Here is a 12,424-nt window from a genome sequence, read left to right on the forward strand (position 1 = left end):
CGATTCCGAAATACTTTGGAGGATAGAACATTTGAAGCATTATTCGCAATTATTATGAACCAAAAAGCATCCTCTACCCTTTTGGATTCGTGTATGATCAAGAAAGCATAAACTCGATTCCGAAATACTTTGGAGGATAGAACATTTGAAGCATTATTCGCAATTTTTATGAACCGAAAATCATCCTCTACCCTTTTGGATTCGTTTGTGATCATGAGAGCATAAACTCGATTCCGAAATATTTTGGAGGATAGAATATTTGAATCATTATTCACAACTTTTATGAACCGAAAATCACCCTCAACCCTTTTGGATTCGTTTGTGATCATGAAAGCATAAACTCGATTTCGAAATACTTTGAAGGATTTAACATTTGAAGCATTATTCGCAATTTTTATGAACCGAAAATCATCCTCAAACCTTTTGGATTCGTTTGTGATCATGAAAGCATAAACTCGATTGCGAAATTCTTTGGAGGATAGAACATTTGAAGCATTTCTCGCAATTTTTATGAACCGAAAATCATCCTCAACCCTTTTGGATTCGTTTGTGATCATGAAAGCATAAACTCGATTCCGAAATTCTTTGGAGGATAGAATATTTGAATCATTATTCACAACTTTTATGAACCGAAAATCACCCTCAACCCTTTTGGATTCTTTTGTGATCATGAAAGCATAAACTGGTTTTGAAATACTTTGAAGGATTCAACATTTGAAGCATTATTCGCAATTTTTATGAACCGAAAATCATCCTCAACCCTTTTGGATTCGTTTGTGATCATGAAAGCATAAACTCGATTGCGAAATACTTTGGAGGATAGAACATTTGAAGCATTTCTCGCAATTTTTATAAAGCGAAAATCACCCTCAACCCTTTTGAATTCGTTTGTGATCATGAAAGCATAAACTCGATTTCGAAATACTTTGAAGGATTTAACATTTCGCAATTTTTATGAAGCGAAAATCATCCTCAACCCTTTTGAATTCGTTTGTGATCATGAAAGCATAAACTCGATTTCGAAATACTTTGAAGGATTTAACATTTTTCATTATTCGCAATTTTTATGAACCAAAAAGCATCCTCTACCCTTTTGGATTCGTGTATGATCAAGAAAGCATAATCTAAACTCCGAAATACTTTGGAGGAATGAACATTTGAAGAATTATTCGCAATTTTTATGAACCGAAAATCATCCTCAACCCTTTTGGATTCGTTTGTGATCATGAAAGCATAAACTCGATTCCGAAATTCTTTGGAGGATAGAACATTTGAAGCATTATTCGCAATTTTTATGAACCGAAAATCATCCTCAACCCTTTTGGATTCGTTTGTGATCATGAAAGCATAAACTCGATTCCGAAATTCTTTGGAGGATAGAACATTTGAAGCATTATTCGCAATTTTTATGAAGCGAAAATCATCCTCAACCCTTTTGAATTCGTTTGTGATCATGAAAGCATAAACTCGATTTCGAAATACTTTGAAGGATTTAACATTTCGCATTTTTTATGAACCGAAAATCATCCTCTACCCTTTTGGATTCGTTTGTGATCATGAAAGCATAAACTCGATTTCGAAATACTTTGGAGGATTTAACATTTGAAGCATTATTCGCAATTTTTATGAACCAAAAAGCATCCTCTACCCTTTTGGATTCGTGTATGATCAAGAAAGCATAATCTAAACTCCGAAATACTTTGGAGGAATGAACATTTGAAGAATTATTCGCAATTTTTATGAACCGAAAATCATCCTCAACCCTTTTGGATTCGTTTGTGATCATGAAAGCATAAACTCGATTCCGAAATTCTTTGGAGGATAGAACATTTGAAGCATTATTCGCAATTTTTATGAACCGAAAATCATCCTCAACCCTTTTGGATTCGTTTGTGATCATGAAAGCATAAACTCGATTCCGAAATTCTTTGGAGGATAGAACATTTGAAGCATTATTCGCAATTTTTATGAACCGAAAATCATCCTCAACCCTTTTGGATTCGTTTGTGATCATGAAAGCATAAACTCGTTTGCGAAATTCTTTGGAGGATAGAACATTTGAAGCATTATTCGCAATTTTTATGAACCGAAAATCATCCTCAACTCTTTTGGATTCGTTTGTGATCATGAAAGCATAAACTCGATTCCGAAATTCTTTGGAGGATAGAACATTTGAAGCATTATTCGCAATTTTATGAACCGAAAATCATCCTCAACCCTTTTGGATTCGTTTGTGATCATGAAAGCATAAACTCGTTTGCGAAATTCTTTGGAGGATAGAACATTTGAAGCATTATTCGCAATTTTATGAACCGAAAATCATCCTCAACTCTTTTGGATTCGTTTGTGATCATGAAAGCATAAACTCGATTTCGAAATACTTTGAAGGATTTAACATTTGAAGCATTATTCGCAATTTTATGAACCGAAAATCATCCTCAACCCTTTTGGATTCGTTTGTGATCATGAAAGCATGAACTCGATTCCGAAATTCTTTGAAGGACAGAACATTTGAAGCATTATTCGCAATTTTTATGAACCGAAAATCATCCTCAACCCTTTTGGATTCGTTTGTGATCATGAAAGCATAAACTCGTTTGCGAAATTCTTTGGAGGATAGAACACTTGAAGCATTATTCGCAATTTTTATGAACCGAAAATCATCCTCAACCCTTTTGGATTCGTTTGTGATCATGAAAGCATAAACTCGATTCCGAAATTCTTTGGAGGATAGAACATTTGAAGCATTATTCGCAATTTTTATGAACCGAAAATCATCCTCAACCCTTTTGGATTCGTTTGTGATCATGAAAGCATAAACTCGTTTGCGAAATTCTTTGGAGGATAGAACATTTGAAGCATTATTCGCAATTTTTATGAACCGAAAATCATCCTCAACCCTTTTGGATTCGTTTGTGATCATGAAAGCATAAACTCGTTTGCGAAATTCTTTGGAGGATAGAACATTTGAAGCATTATTCGCAATTTTTATGAACCGAAAACCATCCTCAACCCTTTTGGATTCGTTTGTGATCATGAAAGCTTAAACTCGATTCCGAAATACTTTGGAGGATAGAACATTTGAAGCATTATTCGCAATTATTATGAACCAAAAAGCATCCTCTACCCTTTTGGATTCGTGTATGATCAAGAAAGCATAAACTCGATTCCGAAATACTTTGGAGGATAGAACATTTGAAGCATTATTCGCAATTTTTATGAACCGAAAATCATCCTCAACCCTTCTGGATTCGTTTGTGATCATGAGAACATAAACTCGATTCCGAAATACTTTGGAGGATAGAATATTAAAATCATTATTCACAATTTTTATGAACCGAAAATCACCCTCAACCCTTTTGGATTCGTTTGTGATCATGAAAGCATAAACTCGATTTCGAAATACTTTGAAGGATAGAACATTTGAAGCATTATTCGCAATTTTTATGAACCGAAAATCATCCTCAACTCTTTTGGATTCGTTTGTGATCATGAAAGCATAATCTAAACTCCGAAATACTTTGGAGGATTGAACATTTGAAGAATAATTCGCAATTTTTATGAACCGAAAATCATCCTCAACCCTTTTGGATTCGTTTGTGATCATGAAAGCATAAACTCGATTCCGAAATTCTTTGGAGGATAGAACATTTGAAGCATTATTCGCAATTTTTATGAACCGAAAATCATCCTCAACCCTTTTGGATTCGTTTGTGATCATGAAAGCATAAACTCGATTCCGAAATTCTTTGGAGGATAGAACATTTGAAGCATTATTCGCAATTTTTATGAACCGAAAATCACCCTCAACCCTTTTGGATTCGTTTGTGATCATGAAAGCATAAACTCGATTTCGAAATACTTTGAAGGATAGAACATTTGAAGCATTATTCGCAATTTTTATGAACCGAAAATCATCCTCAACTCTTTTGGATTCGTTTGTGATCATGAAAGCATAAACTCGATTTCGAAATACTTTGAAGGATTTAACATTTGAAGCATTATTCGCAATTTTTATGAACCGAAAATCATCCTCAACCCTTTTGGATTCGTTTGTGATCATGAAAGCATAAACTAGATTCCGAAATTCTTTGAAGGATAGAACATTTGAAGCATTATTCGCAATTTTTATGAACTGAAAATCATCCTCAACCCTTTTGGATTCGTTTGTGATCATGAAAGCATAAACTCGATTCCGAAATTCTTTGGAGGATAGAACATTTGAAGCATTATTCGCAATTTTTATGAACCGAAAATCATCCTCAACCCTTTTGGATTCGTTTGTGATCATGAAAGCATAAACTCGATTCCGAAATACTTTGAAGGACTTAACATTTGAAGCATTATTCGCAATTTTTATGAACCGAAAATCATCCTCAACCCTTTTGGATTCGTTTGTGATCATGAAAGCATAAACTCGATTCCGAAATTCTTTGGAGGATAGAACATTTGAAGCATTATTCGCAATTATTATGAACCAAAAAGCATCCTCTACCCTTTTGGATTCGTGTATGATCAAGAAAGCATAATCTAAACTCCGAAATACTTTGGAGGATTGAACATTTGAAGCATTATTCGCAATTTTTATGAACCGAAAATCATCCTCAACTCTTTTGGATTCGTTTGTGATCATGAAAGCATAAACTCGATTCCGAAATACTTTGAAGGATTTAACATTTGAAGCATTATTCGCAATTTTTATGAACCGAAAACCATCCTCAACCCTTTTGGATTCGTTTGTGATCATGAAAGCATAAACTCGATTCCGAAATTCTTTGGAGGATAGAACATTTGAAGCATTATTCGCAATTTTTATGAACCGAAAATCATCCTCAACCCTTTTGGATTCGTTTGTGATCATGAAAGCATAAACTCGATTCCGAAATTCTTTGGAGGATAGAACATTTGAAGCATTATTCGCAATTTTTATGAACCGAAAATCATCCTCAACTCTTTTGGATTCGTTTGTGATCATGAAAGCATAAACTGGATTTTGAAATACTTTGAAGGATTCAACATTTGAAGCATTATTCGCAATTTTTATGAGCCGAAAACCATCCTCAACCCTTTTGGATTCGTTTGTGATCATGAAAGCATAAACTCGATTGCGAAATACTTTGGAGGATAGAACATTGGAAGCATTTCTCGCAATTTTTATGAAGCGAAAATCATCCTCAACCCTTTTGAATTCGTTTGTGATCATGAAAGCATAAACTCGATTTCGAAATACTTTGAAGGATTTAACATTTTTCATTATTCGCAATTTTTATGAACCAAAAAGCATCCTCTACCCTTTTGGATTCGTGTATGATCAAGAAAGCATAATCTAAACTCCGAAATACTTTGGAGGAATGAACATTTGAAGAATTATTCGCAATTTTTATGAACCGAAAATCATCCTCAACCCTTTTGGATTCGTTTGTGATCATGAAAGCATAAACTCGATTCCGAAATTCTTTGGAGGATAGAACATTTGAAGCATTATTCGCAATTTTTATGAACCGAAAATCATCCTCAACCCTTTTGGATTCGTTTGTGATCATGAAAGCATAAACTCGATTCCGAAATTCTTTGGAGGATAGAACATTTGAAGCATTTCTCGCAATTTTTATGAACCGAAAATCATCCTCAACCCTTTTGAATTCGTTTGTGATCATGAAAGCATAAACTCGGTTTCGAAATACTTTGAAGGATTTAACATTTCGCAATTTTTATGAAGCGAAAATCATCCTCAACCCTTTTGAATTCGTTTGTGATCATGAAAGCATAAACTCGATTTCGAAATACTTTGAAGGATTTAACATTTTTATTATTCGCAATTTTATGAACCAAAAAGCATCCTCTACCCTTTTGGAGTCGTGTATGATCAAGAAAGCATAATCTAAACTCCGAAATACTTTTGAGGAATGAACATTTGAAGAATTATTCGCAATTTTATGAACTGAAAATCATCCTCAACCCTTTTGGATTCGTTTGTGATCATGAAAGCATAAACTCGATTCCGAAATTCTTTGGAGGATAGAACATTTGAAGCATTATTCGCAATTTTTATGAACTGAAAATCATCCTCAACCCTTTTGGATTCGTTTGTGATCATGAAAGCATAAACTCGATTCCGAAATTCTTTGGAGGATAGAACATTTGAAGCATTATTCGCAATTTTATGAACCGAAAATCATCCTCAACCCTTTTGGATTCGTTTGTGATCATGAAAGCATAAACTCGTTTGCGAAATTCTTTGGAGGATAGAACATTTGAAGCATTATTCGCAATTTTATGAACCGAAAATCATCCTCAACTCTTTTGGATTCGTTTGTGATCATGAAAGCATAAACTCGATTCCGAAATTCTTTGGAGGATAGAACATTTGAAGCATTATTCGCAATTTTATGAACCGAAAATCATCCTCAACCCTTTTGGATTCGTTTGTGATCATGAAAGCATAAACTCGTTTGCGAAATTCTTTGGAGGATAGAACATTTGAAGCATTATTCGCAATTTTTATGAACCGAAAATCATCCTCAACTCTTTTGGATTCGTTTGTGATCATGAAAGCATAAACTCGATTTCGAAATACTTTGAAGGATTTAACATTTGAAGCATTATTCGCAATTTTTATGAACCGAAAATCATCCTCAACCCTTTTGGATTCGTTTGTGATCATGAAAGCATAAACTCGATTCCGAAATTCTTTGAAGGATAGAACATTTGAAGCATTATTCGCAATTTTTATGAACCGAAAATCATCCTCAACCCTTTTGGATTCGTTTGTGATCATGAAAGCATAAACTCGTTTGCGAAATTCTTTGGAGGATAGAACACTTGAAGCATTATTCGCAATTTTTATGAACCGAAAATCATCCTCAACCCTTTTGGATTCGTTTGTGATCATGAAAGCATAAACTCGATTCCGAAATTCTTTGGAGGATAGAACATTTGAAGCATTATTCGCAATTTTATGAACCGAAAATCATCCTCAACCCTTTTGGATTCGTTTGTGATCATGAAAGCATAAACTCGATTGCGAAATTCTTTGGAGGATAGAACATTTGAAGCATTTCTCGCAATTTTTATGAACCGAAAATCATCCTCAACCCTTTTGGATTCGTTTGTGATCATGAAAGCATAAACTCGATTGCGAAATTCTTTGGAGGATAGAACATTTGAAGCATTATTCGCAATTTTTATGAACCGAAAACCATCCTCAACCCTTTTGGATTCGTTTGTGATCATGAAAGCTTAAACTCGATTCCGAAATACTTTGGAGGATAGAACATTTGAAGCATTATTCGCAATTATTATGAACCAAAAAGCATCCTCTACCCTTTTGGATTCGTGTATGATCAAGAAAGCATAAACTCGATTCCGAAATACTTTGGAGGATAGAACATTTGAAGCATTATTCGCAATTTTTATGAACCGAAAATCATCCTCTACCCTTTTGGATTCGTTTGTGATCATGAGAACATAAACTCGATTCCGAAATACTTTGGAGGATAGAATATTTGAATCATTATTCACAATTTTTATGAACCGAAAATCACCCTCAACCCTTTTGGATTCGTTTGTGATCATGAGAGCATAAACTCGATTCCGAAATACTTTGTAGGATAGAATATTTGAAGCATTATTCGCAATTTTTATGAACCGAAAATCATCCTCAACTCTTTTGGATTCGTTTGTGATCATGAAAGCATAATCTAAACTCCGAAATACTTTGGAGGATTGAACATTTGAAGAATAATTCGCAATTTTATGAACCGAAAATCATCCTCAACCCTTTTGGATTCGTTTGTGATCATGAAAGCATAAACTCGATTCCGAAATTCTTTGGAGGATAGAACATTTGAAGCATTATTCGCATTATTGTGATCATGAAAGCATAAACTCGATTCCGAAATTCTTTGGAGGATAGAATATTTGAATCATTATTCACAACTTTTATGAACCGAAAATCACCCTCAACCCTTTTGGATTCTTTTGTGATCATGAAAGCATAAACTCGATTTCGAAATACTTTGAAGGATTTAACATTTGAAGCATTATTCGCAATTTTTATGAACCGAAAATCATCCTCAACTCTTTTGGATTCGTTTGTGATCATGAAAGCATAAACTCGATTCCGAAATACTTTGAAGGATTTAACATTTGAAGCATTATTCGCAATTTTTATGAACCGAAAACCATCCTCAACCCTTTTGGATTCGTTTGTGATCATGAAAGCATAAACTCCATTCCGAAATACTTTGGAGGATAGAACATTTGAAGCATTATTCGCAATTTTTATGAATAGAAAATCATCCTCAACCCTGCTGGATTCGTTTGTGATCATGAAATCCTAAACTCGATTCCGAAATACTTTGGAGGATTAAACATTAAAAGCATTATTCGCAATTTTTATGAACCGAAAAGCATCCTCTACCCTTTTGGATTCGTTTGTGATCATGAAAGCATAAACTCGATTCCGAAATACTTTGAAGGACTTAACATTTGAAGCATTATTCGCAATTTTTATGAACCGAAAACCATCCTCAACCCTTTTGGATTCGTTTGTGATCATGAAAGCATAAACTCGATTCCGAAATTCTTTGGAGGATAGAACATTTGAAGCATTATTCGCAATTATTATGAAACAAAAAGCATCCTCTACCCTTTTGGATTCGAGTATGATCAAGAAAGCATATTGTGTCGCCAGCACTAAATTGAACTTCGGAAGTCGGGACTTCCGACTTCCGACCTTTCTTCCGAACTTTTTGTGTCACTTGTTTGACGGATAACTTTTTGTTTATGGTTTTGTAAACAGAGTTGCAAACTTGATTGGGTCACTTTTTGTTCCACTTTTTATAAATTATTGTGCTGTTTATGTAACGAGCAGTTATGAGCAATATAATAATTCAAACGGTACGACATCAACACGCGGCTCCAAGTACCGTTTACCATGCGCTCTATGGCTATTACTTCCTGGGAATTCCCAGGAAGGAGCTCTCCAGGATTTACGGGAAGTCAACATCCACCATAGGCTATTGGATTCTTAAATATGAGGAAAACGGAGTTTTCAAGCGAAAACAGCGACGGCAGGTATACAAAAAATTTAGCGCTAGCATGAGGGAATGGCTGGTCGATCTTTACCGTCGTGAACCTGTACTGCTGCTCGAGGAAGCAAGGGACCGGTTTCAAAAACATTTTTATGTCACAATAAGCGTTTCATCTGTATGCATTATACTGCATGAGGCAGGAATGACATGGAAATGTATTGAACGAAGAGCAATACAAATTCGGGAGGACGAAATAACCCGGTTTGTTCGTGATATGTTGGCCATTCCATGGGATCTCAGCAATCTTGTTTTTCTGGACGAAGTTAGTTTTGATAACCGCGAAATGTTGCGTAACACGGTATACAGAAAACAAGGTAGGCTCGTTAGAAAAATGACACTTCGAATGTGACGCATATTTTATCGCCACATGTTGGAGTACAAAAGTAAGCATGCTGCGACCGTAGAGCATCGTCTCGGTCCAACTTGTGCAGAGATAGCAGTGACGTCACATGTTTACATTCAAACTGAATGTTTACATACGTGATGAGCCTGCCTTGTTTTTTGTATGCCGTGGTTGCGTAAGAAAGGTTACGGGATAGTTGGGAAGAAAATTCTGTACCGAGGGGAGTTTTGCAGAAAACCTCGAGTATCGTTTTTATGCTTCCTTGGTGTAGGAGGAATGGCAGACAGTTTCTGGACAGAGGGTACTTTTAACCGGAGAAAGTTTTTCGAATGCTGTAGAAAGTTTGCTCTCAACAACAAAGAGGTTCGGAAATATCCAGGATTACTGTCAGTCTGGATCCTAGACGGGGCAAGGATCCACTGTGATGTTAATATTATACGATATCTTCGATCTATTGGGATAATCCCTATCTTTCTGCCACCATATTGTCCATTCTTTAACCCAATTGAAATACTTTTTGGATTGATCAAACGAAATTTGAAAATAGCACATCTTGAAGGAGCTCCTATTCTGGCAGATATTTGTGATGCTATGAATCGATTCAAAGTCTATCCATGTGCAAAGATCTTTGAGCATTGCGGTTACTTTCCCGGTGGTACATTTCTGCCAGAGAAAGGTCTTCAGCAAGATGTTAAGAACATTGGTTTGAATATTACAACCCGATAATAAACGATGGGTTCTCTTACAAGCAATATCAAATAAAAAGAATATATAAAATACAGGAAGTCGCAATTTATTTCACATTCTTTAATTCGAAAGAACGACTCTTAAAAATAATATTATAAACATTCGTTATAAAGATTTTGTGATTTTAAACCACGGAATGTAGATTGAATTTACTGGTGATCAAGGTCTTCGCAGTCAGCTACACTGCCCGCTAGGTGTTGGCTCAGTTCCATTTCATCTGGACGAACAGCCTGCTCCATGGAAGTGAACAGTTCGGTGCCAACTAACCCTCGATGCTCCAAGTTCTCAACCATCGATATTGCTCCATCCAGCGCTTTCCTGCACTCGATCAATGTTTGTTTCACATTTCCCATTTCTCGCAACCAGCCACTGTTATTATGTTGTGCAACAATTAATCCCTTATGAACTGCTTCCAACCTACTCGGCTCGGATGTGGGAACCCATCGGAAGTACTTCGATAGCTGCATTGGGGGCGTGGATGAGTGTTTCATTTCGTCCTGCTTGTACGCCGGTGACGAATGAATGAAATTTGCCCACAGCAGCCATGAGCTGTAATGGCCCTCAAGGTGTATGTGTTTGCTTTTTAGTTCGTCCGCTAAAGCTGCATCATCTCTGACGGAGTGTGCACCAGCACGATCAGCATGTTGAGGAGAAAGCAACTTACGCAATATTGCTTGATGTTGAGCATTGGTTTGCACATTCGTGGACCAAACGTACACATATATTCTCACTGGTTTGTCCTTCCAACCCCTCAAAATTCTGGCAGTAATGGCATCAACTGAGTAAAACTTTTTTTTGGTAGTGTCTTGCAGTGTAATAAAATCGTTGGCATCGTTCACCGTAGGATGAGCGTTTTCCGACCATCTGGGGGTTTCGTCGTCGAATAGCACCTGTCGTTCAATTTTTGCCAAAGCTATGTCCCACATACAGTCGATGATCTCAGTGGCGGTGTCCCCATGCACAACCATCCTGGTCCATTCCTTGGGACGTAGTTGGCTCTTGTAGAACCGTTGAAAAAAGATTCCCGTAAATGAATATACGTCGTCGCTTGTTGCACCGCTGACCTCTTGTAGCGGATCGGCTTCCTCGACGTTATCAGCTTCACCCTCTTCGACGGTGTCGGGGTTGATGAGTTCTTCATAATCGGTATATGAAAATTCATCTTGATTCTCGTCTTGAACCCTGAAATAAATTCAACTTCAAGTTTAACACCACTTTGCAAGAAAAACCACTTTAAATACTTACTGCATAGTTCCTTTGATTTTTATTCAAATATAAACTTTGGGTACGAACACTTGTTGTTGTTTTTGAAAATGAAACTTGTTTGTTTTGATCAGTACAGTGTTGCGAGAATGAATTATTTTACTGGAAATTTGCATCGGAAGTCAACAAGGTTGCCAGTGTGCCAGCGACCCGTTGCCATTTTTTATTTAAATCCACAATAATCTAAACTCCGAAATACTTTGGAGGATTGAACATTTGAAGAATAATTCGCAATTTTTATGAACCGAAAATCATCCTCAACTCTTTTGGATTCGTTTGTGATCATGAAAGCATAAACTCGATTCCGAAATACTTTGAAGGATTTAACATTTGAAGCATTATTCGCAATTTTTATGAACCGAAAATCATCCTCAACCCTTTTGGATTCGTTTGTGATCATGAAAGCATAAACTCGATTCCGAAATTCTTTGGAGGATAGAACATTTGAAGCATTATTCGCAATTATTATGAACCAAAAAGCATCCTCTACCCTTTTGGATTCGTTTGTGATCATGGAAGCATAAACTCGATTCCGAAATACTTTGGAGGATAGAACATTTGAAGCATTATTCGCAATTTTTATGAACCGAAAATCATCCTCAACCCTTTTGGATTCGTTTGTGATCATGAAAGCATAAACTCGATTCCGAAATTCTTTGGAGGATAGAACATTTGAAGCATTATTCGCAATTATTATGAACCAAAAAGCATCCTCTACCCTTTTGGATTCGTGTATGATCAAGAAAGCATAATCTAAACTCCGAAATACTTTGGAGGATTGAACATTTGAAGCATTATTCGCAATTTTTATGAACCGAAAATCATCCTCAACCCTTTTGGATTCGTTTGTGATCATGAAAGCATAAACTCGATTCCGAAATTCTTTGGAGGATAGAACATTTGAAGCATTATTCGCAATTTTTATGAACCGAAAATCATCCTCAACCCTTTTGGATTCGTTTGTGATCATGAAAGC

The 12,424-nt window shown here is 36.0% G+C and overlaps 2 protein-coding genes across 2 annotated transcripts; one reads left to right on the forward strand and one right to left on the reverse strand.

Moving 5' to 3' along the window:
• The first annotated feature begins 9,600 nt into the window (after positions 1-9,600).
• On the forward strand, positions 9,601-10,164 carry LOC134206928 (uncharacterized). The gene has a single exon (XM_062682670.1). It carries the CDS (start codon positions 9,601-9,603, stop codon positions 10,162-10,164), a length of 564 nt encoding a protein of 187 aa, XP_062538654.1.
• An 80-nt stretch (positions 10,165-10,244) lies between these two features.
• Positions 10,245-11,435, reverse strand: LOC134206929 (uncharacterized). Its single transcript, XM_062682672.1, has 2 exons — positions 11,431-11,435; positions 10,245-11,367 (listed from the first exon to the last, which is right to left on the reverse strand). Exons 1-2 carry the CDS (start codon positions 11,433-11,435, stop codon positions 10,335-10,337), a joined length of 1,038 nt encoding a protein of 345 aa, XP_062538656.1. The 3' UTR covers positions 10,245-10,334.
• Between the last annotated feature and the right edge of the window lie 989 nt (positions 11,436-12,424).

Source organism: Armigeres subalbatus, chromosome 1 (assembly GCF_024139115.2).
Source record: "Armigeres subalbatus isolate Guangzhou_Male chromosome 1, GZ_Asu_2, whole genome shotgun sequence".
NCBI lineage: Eukaryota > Metazoa > Arthropoda > Insecta > Diptera > Culicidae > Armigeres > Armigeres subalbatus.

Bases quoted from the DNA above. Each gene is read 5' to 3' on its own strand.
- LOC134206928 (XM_062682670.1), top strand. From the start codon at position 9,601: ATGCCGTGGTTGCGTAAGAAAGGTTACGGGATAGTTGGGAAGAAAATT.